At 35.0% G+C, this 27,040-nt stretch overlaps 1 protein-coding gene across 4 annotated transcripts in view; it reads right to left on the minus strand.

Moving 5' to 3' along the window:
- Nucleotides 1–27,040, minus strand: part of FSTL5 (follistatin like 5) — a 253,016-nt gene that overhangs the window by 16,902 nt on the left and 209,074 nt on the right. For 2 of the 4 annotated variants that reach the window (XM_071743084.1, XM_071743085.1), the window contains exons 11-15: nt 19,208–19,234; nt 15,294–15,412; nt 7,233–7,382; nt 3,880–3,987; nt 2,230–2,354 (exon numbers count right to left, since the gene is read on the minus strand). In XM_071743084.1, coding sequence (XP_071599185.1) covers nt 2,230–2,354; nt 3,880–3,987; nt 7,233–7,382; nt 15,294–15,412; nt 19,208–19,234 — 529 coding nt within the window. The remainder of the gene's footprint in view (nt 1–2,229; nt 2,355–3,879; nt 3,988–7,232; nt 7,383–15,293; nt 15,413–19,207; nt 19,235–27,040) is intronic. The other 2 variants (XM_071743087.1, XM_071743088.1) reach the window with 1 other exon arrangement.

Genomic DNA, 27,040 nt, shown 5'->3' on the forward strand with positions numbered 1-27,040 from the left:
TCATAAAAATGATTTGCAATAAGTTTTAAATACATACATTTATATTGTAAACAATTACTATTTTAGATATTGTTAAAGAGAAAATGATAATAACCCACCATAGCCTTAAATTATTCACCCTTATTTCTTTTCCTATGAGTCAGCAAGCCTACCTACCTTTAACTTCTGTCCCTTATTCATGTGAAGTAAATGTTAATACATGGTAGATGGTAATACATGGTTTGTGTCAATTGTGTTACAAAACTTAATTCATACTTTTAAGTGGCATGCCTTTTTCACTTAGAAATGCCTTTATTCAGACAGAAAGTTTGGTTCTGGATGCTCATTTCGTAAGCCATGCACATTCTGTCTTCTGCTCCATCCTTCGACATTTTAGTTCACAGCTGACAAATGCACCCAGCTAGAGAAAGCTTTCCTTTTTCTGGAAAGGGGCTGGTGCTGCATGGTCAAAGAGAACTGACTCCTAACAAAGAGTAAATAGGGCCCTTGAGCAGTTGACTCCAAGCAACCAACTAAGCTACTGGGGTTATTTCTATTGCAGCTGCTTTTTGCTATCCACAAAATGCTCCATAAAATGCTCCCTTCACTGGTATATACACCAAAGAACAATACACTGGAGCTTTATGTTGACTAACATCCTTAACAAATAATTTTTATTGTTAACTGGTGACAAGTTAGATTTTCTAAATAGTTTTCTCTACCTTGCTACTAATTTGATAAATATAGTCAATTATAAACCTTTCCTGACACACTGCTCACAGTTTATTTTTAAACAACAAAAATAATAAAAGTAGTTGAAGGTCATAGACATTCTTTAGACTGGCTGATTTTATACAAGTAGGTCTTGAAAGAATACACAAAAAATAAAAAATACTGTATTTCCCTACATAGTAGTGTTTCGTTTTGTTTGTTGTTTTTATTCTACTTATTTTATTTTTTCTTTTATAGAAAAGGCACTTAGAATTAGGCAGCTTTTTAGAAAATTAAAATAACATTGTCTACATTTCAGGTAAGCTCATAAGTATTTGTAAACAGTTATTGCTGTTAAAACCCCAAATATACAGTTTTGGCAAGCTACTTCAGGCTTTTTGTTAGACTTCAGAAAGTTCCTTTTAGTCTCATTCTGACATGTGAACAGAAAAAAAAAAAAAAAAAAGGTCACAAGATAATTATACTGGGTCTGAACTGATGCTCATGTTTATTATACACCTGTACTCACTTGTCCAATATTAACAGAACCATAGAATGGCATTGGAAGAGATCTTAATGACTCCCAAGAATTTTCAGTATTTCCTGGCATGCCTAAAAATATAAACTATTTTGACATCACCTACTCACCACCCATAAAATAAGACAAGATTTATTCATGCACCTAAACAGAAATTATCACAGCACCATTGGAACTGGAAGAGGCCACTAGAGGTCATCTAGTCCACCCCCTGCTAAAGCAGGATTGCCTAGAGCACCTTGCAGAGGATTGCATCCTGGCAGGTTCTGAATGTCTCCAGAGAAGGGGACTCCAGAACCTCCCTGGGCAGCCTGTGCCAGTGCTGTCACCCTCACAGTAAAGTTTCTCCTCATGTTTAAACTGAACTGCCTGTGTTCCAGCTTGTGGGCCCCTTGTCCTATTGCTGTTATATTCCCAGTCACAATCTGTTTTACAAACAGAGATCCTGATGAACAAAAAGTAGGGAGAAAGAAATTACTCAGCAGGAGAAGCCAGTTCATAACAAGTTGTTGTATTGTATCACAATTTGGAATTAAAATTGCAAAAATTCTTTTTTCTGGTCTGTTAATCAAGAGAGTAACTCCAATACAACATACATGTAATACAATACAGAAAATAGTATATAAGTCAACTGTTGTAAGCAGAAGAAGAAATTAGGAAGTATTATTTACAAATTTTAAACAATTGTCTGACTATTACAATAGCAATTCCTCAAGAAAACCCCAGTTGGTAATACATCTCAATTTTAATACACAGACCAGTGAAGCTTTTGAACACTTGGTAAGATAAGGAAGCAAATCTCTAATAAATGTATTTATTCTGATACCTAACTTGTTTTCCAGAAAACTCACATTTAGTTTGTTTAAGAAGAAGGGTGTTGCATTCCAATATTGAAGTAGGTGGTGGGGTCACAGATTTTCAAGGTTATAAAACAATATTTTCTTTGGAGACGATGTTATAGCTAATTTGAAATTTAATAATTCAATTATTAAAAAACTTACCTTATATGGTTAATGATGAGAGTTGTAACTGGAATGAAAAAGTCATCCACTCTGTCAAACTGCTTTCCCACTGGCTGAGTATGGACTGTGTGATGAGAAACACTCCCACTGGCTTGTGTTATCACCTACATAAAGTAACACTGTTATAAACTACAAAAATACACCTAAAAATTTCATCTACACAAATAAACCTAATACAGCATTGTCTCTGTATTTCATCTTTTGTATTCTTCAATTACCAAGAAATAAAATACAAATTACAGTGAATAAAGCTGGTCAGAATTACAGGGATTACAGATTTAGAGAATTATTACCTGAACACTTCATTTTCATATTTACTTTTTGCTCTTTCTGTCCTACCACTGAGTCCATATTTATTCATTTATATCACTAAAATTTCTAGCAATTCGTAGTGCAAACTACAGTTTTGTTTACCTCTTTTTTTTTACAGTACATCCTAGAGTGAGATTAAATTTCTTAAACCCTTAAGCCAGAGTGAAAAGATAAGATGCTAGCAAATGATCCACAAGAAGCTATGGCCATGCACACACCCAATTCTTGTCATTCATGAGGTAAATCAGCCACACACATGTTTCAGGAGAGATAGTTGTGAGTTTACATCCCTTGGGTTGTTATGAACCAGTTTGCTTTGAATCCCCAGATCTTGGACCTTCTCTCAGATAAATGTTTATAGGCAAATAAAAGGTAAACTTCTTTGTGATAGTCACTACAACATTCACATACATGCACTTGAGAGCAGATTAAAGATAGGAAACCAATCTATTATTTATAGTGCAAGCAAAATGAGAGTGAAGATCAGTCACATTAAAACTTGCTAAGACTGGCTCAGTAATCATTTACTTGGGAGATGTAACAGCTCAGCTCCCACAAATCACCTTCCATACTCACAGTTATGAAGATTCTGTAGGTGCTAAAAAGATGTTATCAAAAATGTTGCTTATTTTTCTGTTTGAGCCCTGTATTTAAATTTCTCTTATTCTTTATGTTACATGTATGTATTTTTAAATACAAAAAGATTTCATTAACTTCTAAAAGAAAAGGAAAATAAGCTGAAAAGTAATTTTGAAACGGTGCCATGAAGACGATTATCATATTCTCAGAACAATTACTTTAAATAAGTAACAAAAAAAGTAGGAAGTGCAGCTTCTTGAAGTGTTTCTTTGGGGACTGTCCCTAGGCTTGCCACTGCTCAGAGTAAAGTTTTTTAATATTTTGCATTTGAAAATAGCAACAAGATGGAGCTTGTCACCTCCAGAACATCAATACAAATTTAGTGAAATAGAATATATGCATAAAATTGGCTTTATCCTCTAATTAGTGGAAAAATCATGATAAACAGCAGCAGATTGCTTTCAAAGGACTGACAATAGCGTGCTGCTGATTTCAGCTCTACCCCTTATCCTTCTGTCAATACAGCATTGTCTCTTCTGAGAGAGGTGTTGAAAATATTCTCTTTTTTAGCGAAGTCAATTGTCTGATTTTTTCTTCTGGTTACCTAAAATAATTTCACTGCCCCTAAGGGGCAGGTAGGGGTAATGGTGTTTAAAAGAAAACATACAAAATGCTGCAATTACACAAAAGTTGAACTTGTCTAGATTTCCTTGGATATAATAATTCTGATTGCCTCACCTGCAAAGTTGGTGAGTTCTTTTCCATGTTTCCCCAGCTCAGCACCCAGACTTGATCATGGGATTTATCATAGTGTAGTTTCACTGGAACAGGATCAGTACTTACTGCCTGAAGCATAATATAAACAGAAAGCCTTAGTTTCTGTCACATTTTCAAAAGAAAAATAACACATATGCTTGAACTAAAATGACTGAACATGCTCTTCCTAATGTTTTCAGATTGTATATAAAAATTACATTGTCAATTGTTGAAAAGCCCTCTGATTAATTCAAAGACACTAAACTACACTGCTGAAAAAGTTATTTTTACTCATTATGTGCTGTAACATTCGGCATCAAAATTACATTATACAGAACCTATTAAGAAGCTGAAAACAAAGCTGTTAAATCAGGTAAAGAAGTACTTATCTTCCTTTCTTATAATCACTCTCACTTTATAAATATCAGTTGAAAAACTACAACATTTAGTGGAAAATAACTAAAAAGTTTAGAGTAGTCTCAAGCCATATACTGAAAGACATTTTTACACAGTCCTGCATAAAGCCTACATCACGGTGCTACATTCAATACTGCCTATGCTAAAATGGGTGCATTCTGTTGAAGTTGGAAAGATTGTTTTCAAATGTTTTTCAATTACAGTTGCTACTTTTAGTAGACTTGTGGTCAGAATCAAAGGATTTTCCCTACAACCTTGAGCACTGTGCATTGAAACCACAAATGTCTTAGACAGTTGAGCTCTATACTTTGTTATGAGGAGAGCTGAAGATTTCAAATGTACAAAATGGGAGGACAGCATATTTGATTAAGAGACATTCTGCATGAGGTAAACAACTGGGGGGATTGCCTTTCTGTTTTCATCATTAAAGCAGAAAAAATAAGGAAATCGTTTTTTAGTCTCACCATTACAGAACCATAAAGCACAGCTGGTTTATCAGTTTGTCAAGAAGAATACCAGCTGGCTAATTAAGTGAACCTAATTTAAACTAATGATGTAGATCCTCAAGATAATGCACTAATGGCTGGCTCAGACTGCCGATAATACTTAACTGTACTCCTGAGGTGTTGCAGGCCATCATCATCTAAGCAGAATTTGTTTTTTCCCTTTGAAAATGGAAAATCAAGCCAGGTTGCTCACTGGCTCATTGACAACCAGAAGGATACCCCTTGAAAAAGGTCATTTGTGTTTGATAACATTTTTCTGCTACAGGCTAGAAAATAAGTTGTCTGAAATAATACTCTAATATTTGACAGCTAATTTGTTTGGGTGTATCAAATTTCCATTTGGCTTCCCCAGACAGAAGGTCTGACCCATACATGTTCTGCTGAATGAGTGCCAGATATGTTCAGGGTCTGGGCCGTGACACTGCCAGGAGGAGCAGAAGGAACTGGCTGTGGAGTCAAGCACAGGCAATACAGATCTCAAGATAGGAGGAAACAGCAGAAAGGAGCTGAGGGTCTTGGAAAGAGGCCTTCAGAGCTGTCTCTAGCTAGCCAGGCTGCACAGTGAGGACTGAACAATCACAAGGTCCCTTTACTTCAGCACATCTCTAAGTCACCCCAGTTAACGCTGTGCTGCTAAGCAATACTGGGCAGCTGCAGGTGACAGTGCTTGCTGTCAAGAATTTACAAATGAAAGCAAATACTTGCTTTAACTTTATAATAACAATTGCCTGGCTAAATCAACAGGTCTACATGTATCTCTAAAACCAGACCATCCATGTTTCCAGAACATTTCAATTAAGTCTCCTCTAGAATGTTCTTTTAAGTGTTAATTTGGATAAATGTAGGTGACATAGAAATAAATCATCCTTAAATCTAGTTGCTACATTTGTGCACCTGTATACACACCTTTTGTGTTAATTTCCATAGTAGAAAGGAATAAATATAACATACAGAGCAGAATGAGAAGACAGAGAAAACACCATAATAAGCAAAACCAAAATCAACTTTTTTTTTTTTTACACAGAAAACAGCATGGATACCCAATGTATAGCCCCTTCAAATACCCCGTTAGTTCTATTAAGGTTTTTTAAACCTTTACAGAATTTTTATTAGAGTGCTGTTCACTTTCAAAATATGAATTTTTCACCACATTCATTCCTACAAAGGTATGCATTTCTGAAAATTTTATTTGAGCAGGTGTTTTCTTCTTTAAAATACAGTCTGGAAATTGTTAAAATGTAAACAGTGCCCCCTATATTAAAGAATATTTAGAGAAATGGCTTAAGACAGTCCCTAACTATAACTGATTGACTTTTTTTTCCATTGCAAGTGTAATAAGGGAGAAAACAACAACAACAAAAAAATATAATTTTGCCTTTTCCATATGACTTGTTAACACAAATATTTTAAGACTCTAAGTATTGTCTTCAGAAAACACATTTTTAGCATTTGAGTTTACAGATATTGTTTTCTAAATGCTTTTTCACGTCTTTAACAATTTCAGACTAAAATCTGTTTTCGTGTAAATCCTCTATTTAACCTCATAGTACAATGATATAATTGATACCACCAGAAACATAAAGGAAAGAAAAAGAGAGAGAGAGAGAAGAGTACAGTTGTTACAGCATTTAATTTGAATGATGACAACTAAACTTTGAATTTCCAATCTATACCAGTGAGACTACGTAACGTTTGGATTATATTGTGATTTTGTCAGGCTCTTCTGAACAAACTGTACTGTGTCAAAAAACTAGTATTCATTTTAGCATTGCCTTGTACCTTGGTCCTCAACAAACTTTATCAGTACATTGATCACTGTATTAGAGGACCAATCTCTCTTTTATCCAATCAATTATTTTGACTAGGAATCATCTCCAGCATCCCAGAGACTGAGAAACTGATCCTGCTACCTACACAGTAGAGAGTAATAGACAAGAAATTTGAATCCACAGTCTCTTAGCTAAGCACAGTCTTGCACAGTCCATGTTCCTACTCATTTCTTTCTAAAAGCATACTGAATAAGCTGTCCACCTTCTATAGCCAGACCTTACACCCTGACCTTTCCTATCAAAACTGGTAAGATACATTTCTGTAATAGACTCCATTTTAATGAATCTTCATTTTCAAGTGAAAAGCATCTCAAGCCAGAAGCTTGCCAAAGAACTAATTTCCTCAACTACTTGATTAATATTCATAAGACCTATTTTTATGTTATCTCTCTCCCAATTATTTAATTGACAGGAACAGTCACTAAACATAAAATGCTGCTAAATGTCAAAAGTGGATGACCTTTTTTCTAGATACTATGTCTACTATCAAGCTAACTGCATTTTTTTATTTTATTGTTAATGTGAAGGAAAAGCTTAAATTGTATCCAGACAAGATATTCACTGAAAAATAAGACATAAATACCTGCACGACTTTCTGAGACTGTACATCAACAATGAGAACCCTGTCAAGTGTGGGCTGAGTTACATAAATGAACTTGTCTTTTACATTAACAGCAGTTGCCCATACACACCGCTGAACAGGATCTCCAGCTGCTTTGGGACAAACTTCATCCTGTAATTCAACAGATACAGGGAAAGTGTTAAGTGCCAAAACAGTCAACAATGCAAAGGAAAGACAAAATATACTCTCTCCATTTTTATCCATAAAATAAAATTATAAAAAAATTAGGGAAGGGAAAAGTACAGGCAACATTAGGGTGCAGACTGATGCAAGCCGAACTGCATGTTGTAAGCACTACACAGCTCACAAGCGCTTTAGTGGAAACCATACACCAGTTTTCTTGATGTTTTCTAAACTTGCAGGCTGTTAACACTCTTGTCCTGAGAAAGAAACCTGTTTGAAACAATAACATGCATAGCAATAAAGTGAGCAAGAGCCAGGAGGCCTTAAAAACAGAAAAACAACTCAGACACACAATTGTGCCTTTAGTGTGCAGTATCTTGCTGCTTCCCCACCTGCACCATCTGCAAAGGCAGACAGTTGTAGGCATGCCTTACACTCACATCTGAGAACACAGAAATAAGGCAGGCAAATACTAAATTGGGAAGGTGATAATGTATGAATGGAGAAGAGAAGAGAGGAGAGAGGAGAGAGGAGAGAGGAGAGAGGAGAGAGGAGAGAGGAGAGAGGAGAGAGGAGAGAGGAGAGAGGAGAGAGGAGAGAGGAGAGAGGAGAGGAGAGAGAGAGGAGAGAAGAGAAGAGAAGAGAAGAGAAGAGAAGAGAAGAGAAGAGAAGAGAAGAGAAGAGAAGAGAAGAGAAGAGAAGAGAAGAGAAGAGAAGAGAAGAGAAGAGAAGAGAAGAGAAGAGAAGAGAAGAGAAGGGAAGAGAAGAGAAGGGAAGAGAAGAGAAGAGAAGAGAAGAGAAGAGAAGAGAAGAGAAGAGAAGAGAAGAGAAGAGAAGAGAAGAGAAGAGAAGAGAAGAGAAGAGAAGAGAAGAGAAGAGAAGAGAAGAGAAGAGAAGAGAAGAGAAGAGAAGAGAAGAGAAGAGAAGAGAAGAGAAGAGAAGAGAAGAGAAGAGAAGAGAAGAGAAGAGAAGAGAAGAGAAGAGAAGAGAAGAGAAGAGAAGAGAAGAGAGAAGAGAAGAGAAGAGAAGAGAAGAGAAGAGAAGAGAAGAGAAGAGAAGAGAAGAGAAGAGAAGAGAAGAGAAGAAGAGGAAGAGAAGAGAAGAGAAAGAAGAGAGAAAGAGAAGAGAAGAGAAGAGAAGAGAAGAGAAGAGAAGAGAAGAGAAGAGAAGAGAAGAGAAGAGAAGAGAAGAGAAGAGAGAAGAGAAGAGAAGAGAAGAGGAGTCTGGTGCAAGCTGTCACCTGGCATAAGGGCAAAGCAGCTAGAGGGATCTGCTTTTTTAGTCATATGGAGCACTGATTTGTTCCTTTAAAGGTCAAGAAGTCTGGTTACTTCTGCCGTAAGACATTCTTATGGCCCATCACACTAGTGTTAAATAAACCCAATACAAATCAAATGGCTTCTTACTCTAATTCCTTCCCTTTCTTCCCCTGTGAAAGGGTTGATTTGAAACAAAATTAGAATTCCTGTTGACTTCAGTGAATTCATATATGATGTACATATTTCACAATACATGTGTATAAGTATGCACTCTCACTCAAAATAACTATCTGTAGTTTACATGCTCACTATTTAATTTTCTATATAAATATATTCCCACGTCATATATATAACATTTGTATTTCTACATATCTATTTGTAACTATTTATTCCTAGTGAAAGGTTTCTTTTATCAAAATTAAAAGTTACTTGATCAAGTGTGTTACCAGATTTGAAATTCCCTTTATGAAAAAACAAGGACCTGAGAAACATTCCTTCATGGAGATGTACACCATGTGCCATGGTTGGTTGTTTTCCCTGCCATATTCTTCTTTTCCCTCTTAATTTTTCTTTCTTTCATCTCAAGAGGCAAATTTACCAAATCTTAACTATAATTTCTTTTTAGCAAACATCTGCTGATTATTCCTAATTTAGAATGCTCTGTCTGATACATAGTAACCGGTTCCTGTGTAAAATAATTATGTGTCAGAAGATAATTACCTCAGTGTCGATAGTACCGCAAGAGCTGATGAGATCTTCAACAAGAATTCTGTTTCAAAGTGTGAAACTCATTTAACATACAAGGGGAAAAATAACACGGAAAATAACAACATAGCTAGTGCTAAGCAATGATTTTTAAGAAGATGAAGCATTTCAACACTAACTTTTCTGTATCATCATTCTATGTCTGCTTTTCCTCTGTACATTTGAGAAAATGGGCTCAATCTTTTCATGCCAAAATAAAAAAATAATCACTTTCCAGCTCTAACAGTTTCTTTACAGGACATCAAAAGCCACTGCTTTGAAGAAAGGTCTATCAGTAATCACAATGATAAGGAAAGGTTACTAAACTCAGGTACCATGGGATGGCACATAATCAGAAAGTTCAGCAGAAATTATAAAGAAATAAATAGAGTAAGAATTATTTTGCATGACTATAATGCCATATAGTTTAAAGGGAGAAGTTGTTTAAAGAATGATAGGTGTGGTAACAAATGGAACTCATCTTAAAATGTGGCTGGAAGCTTTTCACTGCATGAAGTGAATTGTCTACATAAAAAGGGCAATAATCAGATCAATGATCTATTGTCCTTTGCCTTCTGTGCCATTGTCATTTCAACTGAAAAGTTGTTTCACCAATCTCAAATTTATTCTAAATATGTCCTGCCTTAGTACCATGTTTTATCTAAAAAGATAACTATATTTCCAGATTTTTCTACATAATCCTCTTTCTTCCTCTTGAGAAGAACATCTCTTCAAATAATGTATCTACCAATATTTATAATAACTTCATATTGTGTCATTCTTTTCAGTCATTCCTCTCAGTTGCTCACTTCAGTTTATCCCAGGTGTTGGTGCTATGAATTCTACTAAATCTACTCAACATTTTATTCAAAAATAACACAAATTCCTGCTAAAGGAATTTAGGTTTCTCTCACATGGCATCATATAGATTGTACTAATCATACTAATCATACTAATCCCTCCCATTGTGGGAAGAATAGGAGAATAGGAAAAGATGTAAGTTTAGCACTTGTAACTATATCTAGAGTTCAGCCACTTTCCTAAACAATTTCCTGAATCTGAGTTTAAAATACTGACTGAAATGAATTTCTAAGTATTATGTAAAGCTAAAATTAATATAAATATTTACTTAATATATGTATATAGATGTACGAATGTAGTTGAATTATAAACTGCAGGGCATGATTCTTATTATATGTGTAATTCATAAACTTTCCCTTCTTGCTCTCCTTGAAATACAGCAGGTTCCACTTTAAATTCAGCACTTAGAAAGCATGGCACCTTCTCAGATTTAAATAAAAAATGTTAAATAAAAAGAAAGTCTACATATAGAAATACAGTTTACTGTTTCTAGAGTATTGTTTATGTTGTCATAATTTTCTGTAATTCAATGACAATTCTAAGTTTGCCCCAAAGCCTGAAAAAGTACAATAAAAGCAAAAAAAAATGTTTCTTCAAAGTAACACTGAAAATTATGCACCAAAATTCCCCTTCAAGACAGAGTTCCCTGTCATGAATAGGTTTGTGCAGTTATTTCTCTAGTTATTAAACCCCACATTTATCTAGGTGCCCCAGAAACAGCTTCAATAAATGGAACTGAAATCTTGCTTTTGTAAGGTTAAGATGTATCTAATTAGACACTTTTTATTTCTTTTACATCACAGGCAGTAATTCTGAGGCTCTATATTAATTTCCCCAGTGGATGGGTAATGGGTTAAAATAATTTCTCCTTAAAAAATAGGTACAAACCCACCATTTTCTTCTTCTAATTAAAATCTGAGCACTTTACTTTTTTCTGATTTAGTCTCTCAAAAAAATGCTAACATCTGATAAAACATTAATTTATGTCATTGTTTTTATTTCCTCTAGAATTTTTTAATCAAGAAGTGATTTGCACTGTAACAAGTCAGCAGATGGAGGAAAATAAATTCTTACAGAAAGCTTTTCAAGGTAGTATGGGGCAAGAAATTATCAAGAGAAAACATGGACTTGTAGATTTATACGTGCAAATTCTGTCTTTATAAACTTACACTTAATGCAAGGGTTCTCAGTGTTTTACCAAGATTTAAGTCAAGTTCTTTGGGCGGTGTAGTGAAATGTTGATGCCATAACTGCCTAAAAGTAAGGCAACATGAACAGGTTACAGTAGTAACATGTATTAAAAATGCATGCTCAAAGCCCCATCCGACCTGGCCTTGAACACTTCCAGGGAGGGAGTAGCCAAAACTTCTCTGGGCAACCTGTTCCAGTGTTCCACCTTCACACTAAAGAATTTCTTCTTCATGTCTATCCTAAATCTACTTTCTTTCACTTTAAGACCATTCCCCTTTGTCTGATCCCTACATGCCCTTGTAAAAAGTCCCTCCACAGGCCTCTTTAGGCCCCTTTCAGGTACTGGAAGGCTGCTGTGAGGTCTGCTTGGAGCCTTCTCCAAGCTGAACAACCCCAGCTCTCTCCAACAGCTCCATATCATTCTGACACTGGGGACTCCAGACCTGGACCCAGTACTTCAAGTGGGGTCTCACATAAGTGAAGTGGTGGGGACAATCACGTCCCTTGACCTGCTGGCCACTCTCCTTTGGTGCAGCCCAGGATGTGGTTGGCATTCTGGGCTGCAGCTGCACATGGCCAGCTCATGCTGAGCTTCTCATTAACTAACACCCCTAAGTCCTTCTCCTAGGGACTGTTCTCAATCCAGTCCCTACCCAGACTGCAAATGTGCTTGGAACTGCCCTAACACAAGTGCAGGACCTTGCACCTGACCTTGTTGAACTTCATGCAGTTTGTGTGGGCCCACCTCTCAAGCCTGTCGAGGTCCCTCTGGATGGCTTCTCTTCCCTTGAGTGTGTCAGCCACACCACATAACTTGGTCTCACCAGCAAACTTGCTGAGGGTGCAGTCTCTCTGTCCATGTCACCAATAAAGATCCTTAACTATGCTGGTCCCAATACCAACCACACACTAGTTCTTGTAATGCAGAGGAAATCAGGGTTATATTGGAAGCAAAAGGATTTTTCTATTGGTCTCACCAAACTCACGTTTCCATGGCTTCTTTTCCTATCACCAGCCTCCTGAAATAATTATTCTAATTGGGTTTTTTTGGGAAGGGAAAGTAAAAGGACTTTTGCATATGACTTACAATTTAAAGGCTTTGAATATTATCAATTTGCAGACGATAAATACAAGTTGCTTATTGGTGAGGAAAGTGTACCAAACACTTCAGAATGATAAGATATTTAACTGAAGCTGAAGATCTGTATTTGGGCCATGGTTAAGAATCTATTTGACAAGTTTCACACAACTCTCAATGCTGGTGTAAACTTAATGATAACCTGCATCAGAAAACAGAAATGTTTCTGTCCCTATGCATTTAGAACTGTCACTATCAGTCTAATTAAAGTCTACTTTCATTAGATATTAATTTAGAAGATTCAAGTGAGTAAGGACATTCTAGGAAGGAGAAGGCTCTTTATATTCTCTGAACCATGATGATCCAGTAACACACTAAGGTTTTTGCTTTAATATAAACACAATGAAATCTTAATTGATTCCCACGTAAGACACACACTGAAGTGATTGCTGTGTTGACGCTTAGTTGCTTAAGAGGCAATTAAATATTCAGATAAGGGTTCTCAGGTATATAGTTATTGAAAAATTGTATTTACCTTTAACAAAATTAGCATACCTAAATATATACTTCTGTAACTATTGCCACATTTGTTCACAACACAATGCAATGCCATATAGCAAAAACGAAGTTCAGTCTTTTACAGGAGCTCAGCTAAAGGCAATTTATTTGGTTGGCAGTCAAACAGGAAACCTGGGGAGGAACACTGCAGTATCCTGTGTAATACTCAGGCATTTTCTGTAACACTGCTAGTACCTAAACTGAGCTGCAGATCTTAGAAATGTTCCTGTACTTTAGCAAATGTCTGTCAATGAAATGGGTCTACGGGGGCCTCACTTATCACTTGGACAGCTAATTCAGAAAAGTGAAAAGAAATGGAAGAAGCTTAAGCAAGCAGGTATTTTCCTTTAGGTATATGTTAAGAGATGAGTGATGGATATTTCATTAGGTATAGCTGCTCTAGATGTGGAAGGCTGTGTAAAGCCACCTCATAACACGAAGTAATCCAACTTATTCTCTAATAAGTAAACTTATATGACAGAGCCAAAGAGAAGTACTAATGAATAACTTAGGGCATGAACTCTTACCACTATGTAATCCCATGCTGATCTTAATAAAAATCTGATTCTGGAACAAAACTAAGCTTATTTCATTATTCTATTCATATATTCATATAAAGGATATATTTTCCAAATACTTATTATTTCTCATGCCAGAATAAAGACTTATTAACCACCTTATGTGCAGGAAGGTGTTTCCAGTGTTCAGGGTAATAAGTAGAAATGTTGAATTTTATGGGCAAAATGATATGTATTTTGGTAAAAAAGCTCAGTTTCTGGCCGTATATGTACCACACCTACCCACAAACCAAAGATATCCAGAAGAGGACATTTACACCTACTTTAAAAAGCAAGTCACCAAGTAGCCTACTTTCCTGGTCTTTCTTTTTTTTTTTCCTTCCCCAACCCTGAAGGGGGTGGAGGACATAATTACTACGCTATTTTAGATTTTAAAGCTACAAGAAGGAAAAAAAAAATGTCTTATCCATCCTGATTATTACATTTCAATAAAAATACACTTTAAAAGTAGGCTGCACTTTAGGCCAATAAAACGGTAACACACTTCATAAATAATCAGCTTTTGAACTAAACAGCCATAAAGAATCTCTTTGGCTTATTTTTGGCGGTGCCAACCTAATTTCACTTAAGCAGCACAAATCAAGGTGTGATTAGCAGTTCAGAGCATAATTATTCAAACTAAAATAAATCTTGCTGCTGAGTACAGCAGCCTTTGACATCAGTAATGATAACTGAAGAGGCAAATCCCATTGAGATGGTTCTGCTGTTATTCCAGTAGGCTTTAGGTACTTGGGAAAAAAAACAAAGTGTATATAGCTCATGGGTTATTATGTATTTCAAGGTCACTGATTCAAATCCAAATAATGAGAAAAAGTTATTATTTTTGAAAGGTAATAGATCATATAGAATAAGTCTTTTTGTGGTGACTAGCACCAAGTGTTCCTGTGAGAACGTTGCAGTGCTAGCTGCATCATGCCAGCCAGCAATTTGATAAGCAATAAAGGAAAAAAAAAAAGAACAAATGGAAGTGGAGAATACACTACTTTTTTTATGTATGCCACACACAGAAACTACTCCATAAATGCACAGGTTTTAGTAAAAACAGCTATAAATCTGTTAACAATAAAGTTATTGAAACTACTTATATGAATTGTAAGCTGGAGTCAAAGCATCAATCATTTCTTCTAACTTCAGTGGAGCTATAGGAGTGTTTATCAGAACAGGGACTTGCCTCATGATAGCTGACAGTTTAATACAGACAAACATCCAGTAGATAAAAATGAATCCATTAAAAATAGTAAGTTTAGATCGTGTATTTAATAGAGCATCGATCCCTGATTCACAGAGAAGCACTTAACTGGGGGGAAGGAAAAACAACAACAACAAACAAACCAGAAATAAAGAGCAAAAGAGCTGTTAGAAGGAAGGACTGAGAAAATAGAATGTCAGCCAAAGAAAATAAAGGGTTTCAAAAGTATGAATGGAATATTCAGTCTAAAAGAGATTGAAAATCTGAATTCGAGCAAGGAAAACAAAGGAAATTTTGAGTCCACCATTACAGGCTGCTTCTTTATAATAACATGTGAGAACTTGTCAAACAGAAAACACTGAACTAGCAATAATAAATTCTTATTTAAAGAAAACTACAATTAAGAAAACACTACAAATAAACTAAATAAAAATAACTTGCCTGAAAACCGAGGAGTTTTTCACTAGGCTTAATATGTCTCTGAAATTCACATTCCACTGGCTGTATTACTTTGATGCCATCTTCATAAAAAACATAAAACATGTTCCCAATTCCCAGACCTTAGGAACAAAAACATATTGAAATATATAAAAATCTAATAATGACAAAAAAAGAAAAGCTTTATCTTGAACCAAAAACTTCATCATATGTTTTGTATGAGATCAATTTGTTAATGCAGACAGTACTAATACAGACAATCCTATGGAATCTTTTGGTATAGAACTTAACACTGTTAGGTTACTCAGAATGAGCTTCACACAGTTTTCTACATTGGCAAGATGGTGTTTGTGAACAGAGATCTAGAAATATGTAGTTTGACAGCTTCTGTAACAAAAGTGATCTTATGAAATAATTTACATCAAAATCAAAGTAATATAAATTCTCCATGTATTTTTACTTTTCTTTTTCTGAGGGGTGGAAGGGTTAAAGTAATTTCTATATAACACTGAAAGAGAAGTTCTGAATTTTTATTATTAAAGCCTTATTTGACATTTAATACAGTCAGAAAAGAAAATATTCTCTATTGTATTTTATTGGAAAGACAGAGTTGGGCAGATATTCATTCCAAGTTTGAAGGACCACAAATCTTTATAGAACTATTTAATCTTTCTACTGCAATATTTCTGAATGAGAGGCATGACAATGTTTTGTGGAGAAGGTGGGAACCAGATCTCTAGCATTAGGTCTCATAACACTCATGACCACAAAAAAGGAAATTTTCCTTAGTTCACCATGTGCCAGCAGTTGTTAATTTGTTATGTGGATTCTACAATCATTGACCAGTTCATGTTTGTAAAATTAGATTTAAAAGAATTACAGTACTCATAAAATAACCCTTATAATCACCTCTGACAGCTAAGCTGTGAGCTACATCAATAAAAATGTGCATATATCCTGGGTACAAGTCCTAAGCTTCCACTTGTCATGACAGTATTTGGTCTAGGAACACAGGGGAATAAAACCCAGGAAAAACAATTTCCATCTGAACTGCTGCTTATTCTAAAACTCTGAAGAAAAAACTATGATAATACAGGGAGAACATGTTAATATAAAACAATGAGAACATTAAGGGGGGGAGGAAAGTGTGTGTTTGTGTATAGATGTATGTATGTACACACATACATTAAAGTTCACAGTCACCATTTAGGAATCACACAGCTAATACAGTAAAATAAATAGACAGTAATATGCACAAGGTTGTCAGGCCATGCCCAGAACAAGATCTGTTATCTTTGTGAAATCTTCTGGAATAATTTCTCACTTGTGGGCGAGTTTTCCCAAAAAGAAAGTACAGTCTACAAGCAGGGTTTTCCTCAATTATATCAAATCTATCTATTGATAGGTAACCAAAAAGTGGGACAAGAGTTTGTCTATGCTGTGTGTTGTGTAGCATAGAAACAGGGTCAGATCCAAGAAAAACTTACCAATTGTCTGTTCTGATCACAATGTGCAGTAAGGGCAAAATGCCCACTCTGGACAATAGGATATTTCTGTATGCCTTTGCAGGTCAATCATACAGCTTATGTAAGGTAACATGTCAAGGTCTTGCTTTAAATAATATCTCACACTGCATCCTGGAAGAACAGCTGGAATTTGTAGATAAGCCTGACAGAGGTTAGGCTGCCCCTTCCAGTGAGCACAGTGTAGCTGAGCAACTGGCTTATGCTATCTTGCTGGCTGAGGACAAAACAAGGTCTTCCCTTCTCCCTGGTCTCATTGACTACAGTATATTACACTTACTAGCAGGATAAGTAATAGCAGAATGTGAGAAAGTAAATCAGTTAATAGCCCCAAGTGGTACAAATATTTGATATACAGACTCCTAAAATGTCCTCCTCAGCTCCCAATATTCCAAGCAGGCTTTCCAATGTGCTCTTGATTATATTAATGTAAATAACCCAGCCCCAACTTTTAAGGCTTTATTTCCAATGTCTGCATAGTAACGTTCACAAAATAAAACTATTAATTCAAAATTAGTGAAGGAAACACAGTAAGCAATTTACTAAACTTCCATTTTAATAATGAGTTAGGGAAGTCTGTTCATATAAGGAACATCCATTTCATCCACTGGATGAAGGAACATCCCTCATCCATTTCAAGTGATTCTGACCCAGAAAGCCTTTCTTAGAGCATGTGTCTACATATATTTGTACAAATATCTAATCCCTTAGCTAAGCTGCTTCTTTACAACCACAGGAGACATTCCTCTAAAGACATCTTACCTAATTTTGCAACCCTTCCCTCACTAAACCAAAAACAATCTAGCACATCTATCATACAATGCCAGAAGCAACCATAAGAAATGCAAATGTATTCGCTTCATTTAGACTGAATCTATATTTAAAGCTGGCTAACACTGATTTGAAAAAATCATAGTGGTTTTGGATTTTTGGATATAGTGTTTTTTGGATATAGATTACTTTGTGGATATATATAGGTGTATGTAGATATTGCATTATTATCATAATAAAAATTAATGTATTTGCAAAAGCCTTTCCAGATTTTCTGATCCATAGATCAGATCTAAACAGACGTTTAGTGCCACAATTGTCACAGAGAAATTTAGATGTCTCTATCAAAAACACTTTGGTAAGCTACTATTTTAAACTGATCTTCGTTGTTAGAGAACTTAAAGTTTGCCTCAGTTTCTCTTACCCCTGAAATCAACACAGGACTTGACCTGAAAAGACAATCCTCTAAAAAATTAAGAGGGTTTTCAGTTTTATTCAAGATAAAACAATTGATTCAATCCTAATAAGCAAGGTGAAAATACCACATATATGAAAACACTGCTGTTAGGATCTTTTTGTGAATCAGTTCAGTTGTTAACAGTGGAATTGTATGACACTCTGAAGACATCATTTGTATTCTGCAAGGCCAATAAAGCGGGAATATTACAGCTAAGATCCACTATAATCAAGGAACTTATTATTCATACCAGCTTAGCAACTAGTAAAACAGGAAAAAAAACCCAAAACTAGCTGGTTATACTATACACTATACTATACTCACACACTCTGGAAAACGTCAAAGGTTAATACATAATTAGGCAAAAGAAATACCAAATTTTTAATCTTTAAATAAATGAAAAATAAATCTTTAAGAAACATGTGGAAATACCATTCTCAGCATGAATTTAGAGCAAAGCCTGGATCAGTATTATATTTACAGTATTAGAAATCTTCCAATGGAAATTACCAAAACATTTCCTATTCTTGAAATTCATGAATTTCTAAGTTACAACTTTGATAATGATGTTTTTCTATTAAAACCTTTATTAGATTATCTCTCAGATATATGAAAATTAATACCTATCTTTGTCAGTAAAATATGTAGTTATGCTATTAACAACTGATACTGTGTTTATATTTATCCTCCAGTCATGGTTACAAATCACAAACCCCCATTCCTCTTTGCAACCCTTTCTAAGATGAAAATGCTTTGTGTCAGTAAGCAACAATAGGTATCTCTATTTTACTTAAAATGTTTAAGATTAAAATTTTGTCAAATAAGAATGATACACGAGCTCAATCACAACAGCATATAGGCTGATTGGTTGGAGGCTTTACCATGTCAGCAAACAAACAAAAGTTAAAGGTCTATATTTTAAAGCTGAGCTTCTTGTATCCCTTTGAGTAATTAAAGACAAAGCAGTTCACAAAACCACAAGCATTTAAAGGATTATTTTTCACTATGTTTTTTCCTTAAAGCAAATCCCTCAAACGGTGGAAGGGGGAAGGTAATTACTGGAGCTATAGTGTATGAACAAAGAAACCCCAAACCATACAGAAGGAACAATAGAGGAACATTTCATATAATATAGAAAATATGAAAAAAGCCATCTGTATTAATACCTTGCTCTCGCCACAATATGTTTGCAACTGCAGCATGTAAGAGAGAAAAAGAGCAATAAATACAAATGAACAAGAAAAACAAATATGATACATCAATTCTGAAATAATTCCAGTACTTTAACCTCTAACTAAAATACTTCTACAGAGAAACTGGTGGAAACAGTGAAATAACAATAAAATTAAATAAAGTTCTCTTCTTCATGTGACAAATTTGTGATTAGCCATGATAGTTACTGGGGTTAGGGTAAACCCCATCTTCCCTGTTATGCTCCCTCCCCATTAAACTCCATTAGTCTTTATCCATCCTGTGTTTCATAATCCAGTACTAAAAGCATGTGGAGTTTGCATACACATAAATTATGTATATTAGTTACAGGTGATAATATTTTGGCTGATTTTCATCATTTCTTTTAAGCAACAGACTTTGAAGAGATTTATTTCAGGACATAGTTGTGAGAGGAACATCCAAACCCAAAATTATTGTCTCAGTTGTAACACAACCATACAGAAGTTGTTATGATATATGTTTGCCATTATCTTTGGAAGACCAAGTTGGGAAGTTTGTCTTGTTGTACATTGTAAAAACTAAGTTTTAAAGTTGTTTTTTCCATGAATAAATAAGTTGTATTAGGCCATCTTGTTTACAATTGCATTTTTAGACCCTTGAGATCAATGAAACATAATTAACCTAATATTGCTATTTCTGCCTGGGGACAATAAAAATAAAGCAAACATAATTTTGCAAATTTTAAATATTTAGAGCACAGCATGCAATGGAATAAATTGTTTAAAACATCATCACAGAAAACCAAAGTGTTTTATAAAGTAATGACCTTAAGAAACAGAAAAATGTAAAGGAAAGGGATACAACCTAGAGAACACACACATATTACACATGGAGATTCTGAAATTGTGATGTTCATTGAAACATGAAGTTGCAAAAGCCAAAAACATTAATATACTTTAGAAAAGCAAAACAAAACAACTTTGGAAAAAGTGATCTAAGACATTATTAAAAATCATGTTGGTACAAAAAGGTCCCTCGACTGCTTACTGTTCAAGGTTGAGGTTAGGAAAAGGAATAACTATCAGTCCTGAGAAGTCCTGGATACTATGATTTTCCCAAGCATCTTTTTCTGATCTCTGCTAAAGACAGGACCAAGATAAGCTTTTTGCCTCCTGCAGGGCAGCATTCTCTCTTGCTCTTGTGCTCTTTAAGAATATACAGAGCCCCAAATACACAGAAAGGTCCTTGGAAAAAGTGTCAAACTACTTCCTCAGAAGATCATGATTCAGGGGCTTAGGTTAACTGAGCTACTGTGATTATTTTTTTCCTCTCCCTCTCCTCGGTTTTCTCTCCTGTTTTTTTTCCCCACAAATTCTCTCAGCAGAACTACCTCCTATGACCTTAGACACAGTACCTAACTGTGTCATTCAGTTATCCCTTGACAAAATGAGGGTGATGGTTACATCTTACCTTCAGTGCTTTGAAGTGTATAAATGTAAGATCCCCATAGAATTGGAAAGTAGCAGTAATATTGCTGAAGAAGTGATATTGAATACTAGGAAAAAAAAACAGTTTCCCTTGCTCAACACAGAAAATCAGTGCAGCTTTCAAACATGCCCAGTGTGGGATTTATCATCTTTAAATTAAAAATTTTTAAAAATTAAAAAAAAAAAAATCCAGCTTAATTCCTTGGACTACTATGTGTGCATAATTTCCAAATATCATTCTTGACTTTCCTTTAGTATTTGAACTGTTAGAATCAAATGAACTGCAAAGTCAAGATTAATGGAGTGCACCACCTCCCCACTTATGCAGGCTGAGTTGTACAGCTTCACAGAAGGAGGAAAAATTGCTGTTGAACTGCTGCTAGGGTCAAAATGGTGTCAAAGTGTTTTAAAATTATTTATCAAGCATCTTCCTTTATACTTGCTTTTCTGATTTAAGGTTACTTATTTCAGAAGCGACTGGTTTGAAGGAAGTCTTGGCTGAGTACACGTCCTCCAGACAGCCAGGTGCTCTGAATGAAAACTTCTTCATGACTAAATTGCTACCACCAGGATGACTCAGATTTCTATCTAGTGCTGGCAGAATAAAATGGATTCGGTTTACTGGATATTTCAGTGGCAGACATGAACAGCATATTTATGTGCCTTCTAAGTAACGTTTGGCCATTATGTTTAAAGTATTTGATTATTCTCCTAAACTAGACCTCTCACCATAAGTTGCAATAATGAGATGGAATATTATTTTAATGTTTTGTTGACATTAATTCATTTTTAAATAAAGATATATTCAATAGATCATCATTAATGCAACTGCAGAGAGAATGGACCAAAAGGTTTCAGAGAACTTCAATTGTTTTAGTCTAGACAAGAAGAAAAAAGCGTTGATTTGTAAAAAAAAAAAAAAAAAACAAAACCCAAAAACATTTAAGAGAGAAATGAAAGCAGGGATGAAAGAGGATGAAAGCAACTGATGTTTTCCTAGTTATTCCATGACCAAAAGGAAAAGAAATTGGTATAATATAGTATTTCTTTCCATCTACCATATATAGCACCTACTTTGCAGTCAAGGAACTATGCAGTCAAGACTTGCTGCATAAAAGCTGACAACCTCAAAGAGGGAATGCTAAGGTGCCTTTGTTTGTTTCCCTTTGCCTAAGTGTTAAATTGTTCACTGGTACTTTTAAGGGACAGTGGGTCTGGCAGTTCAGTTTTGCAGTTCAATTCACCACCTGCTCATCTAGCCTGAACTGCAGCACTTTGTCTTTGAGGGCATCAGGGGAGACATTGTCCAAAGCAATTCTAAGGACAAGACAAACTACATCTGTTCCACCCTTCATCCACTCTGCCAGTCACCTGATAGCAGAAGGCTGTCAGGTTGACCAGGATTTTTTTCCTCATCCATGTTGACTTGTCTTTAACATGTTCTGTCCTTCATATTTTTGGGAATGATATTGAGGATTATTTTCCCTAACTCCTTCCTAGGGATCAAAGTGATGCTAATGGGTTTACCATGTCTTTGATTCTCCTTCGTGAGGAGTGATGCAGACTTTCTACCAGCCTGCAGAAACCCCCCATGATCACAATGATCCTTCAATGATTACCAAGAGTGACCTCACAACGCCATGAGCCAGCTTGCCCAGCATTTTTGGGTGCATCCTATCCAGGTTCTTTGACATCTTAATGTCCAGTGTGTTAAACTGAACTCTAATCTCATCCTATCCACCACAGGTAAGGCCTCCTTGCCAAAAGAAGATTTCCTTTTCAGACTTTCCCACTTCTTTCACATTCCTGGGGCCAGTTGCACCAGTAAATTCTGATGTGAAGGAAACCTTCTTTTTGCCCTTTATGTTCCTTACCAGATTGAGCTCCAATTAGGTTTTGGAACTTTCAACTTTACCCCTGCATACCCAGACAGTGGCTCTGTATTCAGATGACACTTCTGTGTTTGCCCATGTCATCCTATATAGTCTTTTTTTTTTTTTTTTTTTTCCTGTAATAAAGATAATTAATTTCCCCAGGAAAACCCGGAGGACTTTCTGTAAAACTAGTTTTCTCTTCATATTGTGAGGACAGAATCAGGTAATATATGGCTCTTTAGGTCCTGTAAATTTAGCCATAAAGTTCTACTTTTTTCTAAGGGTGACATAGGAAAAAAATTTAAAGTAATTACAATTATTCAACTTTGAGGAACTACACAGAGTTACATCACATTATTAATATGTTAAATAATGAACACATTAACTTGTGGGAAATAAAATACTGCTTCAAAAGCCCCATACTTCTTAATTTTAAAATTAACAAAGCAGTTTGAAGAAAAATGCAACATTATATTTATTACTTCATATTGCACTCTTGTAACAGCTATCACTTTATATAATACAAATCAACAAATTTCACATTGTTTTAATCAGTCCAAAAACTTGTATTCAAGAAAGATGTCCACTCTTGAAACAAAGACTGCAATGCTAGAAAGTATGATAAGGAACATTTTGTTTGACTTCCTTTTTGATTAAGCAAATACCTTCAGCTACATCCTGTACTCTATTTTCACACAAACCTCAACATGTAAAAATACATTATTATTGATACATCTTCCTGAAAATTTCTGGTTTAAAGACAGACTACCACCATCTGTTGTGCCCTACTTTCCTGATGTATAAAAAGAAGGCTATTCAGACAACATACAGTTATTAAACAATATGTGCTGGGAGCCTTGCAGAAGACACTGTATTCAAAGAGTTAGTGCTGGAATGCTTGCAATAGCCTGTGCTGCATACTGGTGAATGTTATAAAAGTGATAAGATTGCAGCTTGTCAGAAGATTCATGGTTTTGATTGTTACACCAAATAAAAGACACCACAGTATGGGAGGTAGAGGGAGCCTCTGCCCAGACAGTATCTGTGCAGTGTGCCATGGGAAAATCCATCCAGAGTTCATCTGATTCCTGAATGCAGGGTGCCCAGCATCTGAAGCAACTCAAGATCTATTTTTTATCTATATTTCTCTTTTCATTCTGTTTTATTAGAACAGCTATTTTATTACAGTGTTTGTTGTTGGGCCTTTTACATTAATACACAAAAAGAACCCCTTCCTCTCTCTCCCCCAGCTGACCCAGTGCAGAACAGGGGTGAATCCTTGTTTTCTTGAAAGACAATTTCTTTCTTTTTTGTTTCTAAGCCCATTTACAGCTCCATAAAAAAATCACTCTTCGTGGTCCTTACATAGCTATTGCATGCTTTTGTGCACAGACCCATTCTTTGATTATGAGCAGCTAACATAACATCTGAAAGCCTACTCTTCATTTTCATTATTCATTTTCTGTGTTGGCTGAATGGTAACAGGTTGCACATTTTTCAGCAAACCATGCCCTCAGTGTTTCACAAAATTCTGCAGCAGATTGTAATAGCAGTACAGACTTTTGTCCCCTTTGAATGGATACAACTGCAAAAATCCATGATATTTCTGTCACTAACTGAGTAACAGGGTGCTACAATGTCACTTTCCCAATAAATTCTGTATCCTACTCCTTCTTATCGCATTGGTAATAAGTGTCATTACATTCACTTCTCTGGCTCAACGGCCAATGCCTAAGCTTCCAACTATGTGAACTTTTTTTTTTTTTTTTAATTTTATTTTTCAAACACAAGGCATAACTTAACAGATGCTGTCTGCTTATCTCACTGATAGGCACTACCACTGGCAACTGTTCCGGTTAATCATATGCAAATCATAAAGAGAACGTAACCATTATCTTACTCTTTTTACTCTAATGTATAAATGCATGTCCTTATATTACAGAGTAAAGTCTACACCATCATTACTATCTGGTTGCTGAGCCCCACAAACTATTTCTTTTTCAGAAATAATAGTGCTAAAAGTGAAGTCAACGTTCAGGTGGTTTAGTTTTTGCTCAACTTCCACTATCAAGAAGAATGAAAATATTTCTACATATATTTGTTTTAAATTTTATTCTTATTTATAAAAAAATCAGTTTTGTTTGGTTTATACATAAATATAAATAAAAACCTTTAATTTGTGAAGCAACAAACTTTTTTTTTTCTCCAAAGCTACCTATTTCTTGCTTCAACGATTTTTAAAGTAATTCTGCCAATACAAATTCTATCAAAATTCCATTCTACTTTTATGTGACATAAGGACTTTAATTGCATTTAAGGTTAGGTTAATGAAACCCCCAGATATCTATTTTTATCAATATTAAACAGTTATTCAGCAGTTCAAAGTCACATGAAGCACTTAACTTTTGGATACGTATGACCACATTCGCTTGTTTTTTTTAAAACTTTTTCCTGTAAAAGTTTATAATGAATCATGCTGATATCCTTTCCCATATCCCATTAATTTAATCCCGTCCACACTAGCAGGAAAAAAAATTAGTTAATAAGCTCAATTTCTATCATATGCTTGATATATAAATAAGGTATAAATAAAGTTGAAATAAAGTCTTTGCCTATGATCCTGTCAACAAGTATAAGCTTGCTTAGCTCTGCCATAAAATAAAATGTCAGCATAAATTATCTCTGACGAAATTAGGCAAATAGGTACTATTAAGTATAAGATGTGACAGAAAGATTCTATTAAAGTTGCATAAAGCCTTTCAGAGATAATTTAGGACATAAATCACAGTCAAAAGGCTTTTAGTCTCATTCCAAGCTCTAGACAGTGGAGATGCCTGGTTGCTTATGATGGCCATAAACCTGTCAAGTGAGTAGCATACGAATCACATCATCTCTTGTTAGGTGATAGGACTATGACATTACGTAAAAAAGGCACAGCTCAAAACAGATCTAGTTAATGGCATGGAACAGGTATATATTTTTTTTTAATTTAGCCCCAAGACACAGAGCATGAGGCAGGTAATTTTTACCCTCCTTTGTGTGATGACCTGAAATCATCCGTAGGAGAAGTTGCTTTGCAATATGTGATGATGTTGTAGTCGATGAAGTGACTAATGCAAGAGTCTGTGATTGATGACCAAGAGTAAAAGCTACTAAATACTGAAATACCATCAAGTACTGTCAAACTCCTGAAAATACTTGAAAAGTATTACTAGTTAAATTTCTATCATGACAGTTGTTTCTACAAGGTGCATTTGCATGTCTACATAAAAATTAGAGAAATACTTAAGTAGTCATATCAATTAACGGCAAACTAAGCTGCATTTTATAAAATGAAGTTTTAAAATATATTAGAAGAAATTAAAATATTGTAAAAAACAGAAAATATACTAAACAACAACAAACACACAAAACTGTTTAGCTTTAAAGGGAATAGCACATTTTTATGATCTCTGACTCTAGTTTGATAGGATTATGTTAAATTGAAACTGAGAAGAAACCAAGGCAGAAATGATGTACCTGTCAAAGCCATTGAGAAAGAAAACAATTACGTTAATTTAAATTAAAATTAAATTAAATTGATTTTAAAAGTTATTTTACTTCAAAATATGTGGTGAATATGTAGTGAGGAATTTTAAGTATCTGAAAATCACCCCTTATCTTTGAAAATCAATCTTATTATTTTTCTGTTTCCTGAAGCATCAGGTTTTCTTCTTTAGGTCTGTATATTACACTGATATACTCTATTCCATTATTCCAACAAAGTATTCCTATGCTGGTATAATTTTTTTCCTGTCTTTTTTAAGCTCGGTTTATTTATACTCCTTAGCTATGAATTGTGTTCTAAATTCCGCTAACGTTACTCTGACTAAAAATTGAAATCCAGAAAAATCCCACTCGTTCTGAATGTAACTAAGATAAATAAATAAATCCCATAGATGGAAGATGCTATTTCTTCCTCTGTTTGTCATCACTGTTGTACTTAGTATCAACAAAAAAGTCAGGAACATCTTGTCTACTCAACCTGCTCATAAGTATATGGTCAAGATGCACTATCACATCATCTTCATTCCATATTTAAATTCTTCGGTGTTTCAACAACAGCAAGCTGATGATTTTGGTTTGCCTTTTGGCTTCAAGGATTTGAGTTGATTCAAATCTTTGTTTTCAATTATCAAACGTAGCCATAAACATAAATCTGCTGTGAAGCCAGCAATTCGTGTGCTCGTGCTTTAATTGCTGCTAAACAAACTACTATGGAGAAAGGCACCCATTCATTAAAGATTTTAGAGTTCCTTAAAAATCTACCTGCATGTACTGCAAGCTAGAAAATGAAAAGGCACCTTTACCTGCAGAAATACTGGGCTGCTAGAATAAAGATTTTGTTTATGAAAAAAAAGAAATAGCAGTACTTAAGAAAAGAAGTATTCCTAGTTATATTAATTTCCCATTTTTGTACTAACAG

This window comes from Heliangelus exortis, chromosome 4, assembly GCF_036169615.1.
Source record: "Heliangelus exortis chromosome 4, bHelExo1.hap1, whole genome shotgun sequence".
NCBI classification, from domain to species: Eukaryota; Metazoa; Chordata; class Aves; order Apodiformes; family Trochilidae; genus Heliangelus; species Heliangelus exortis.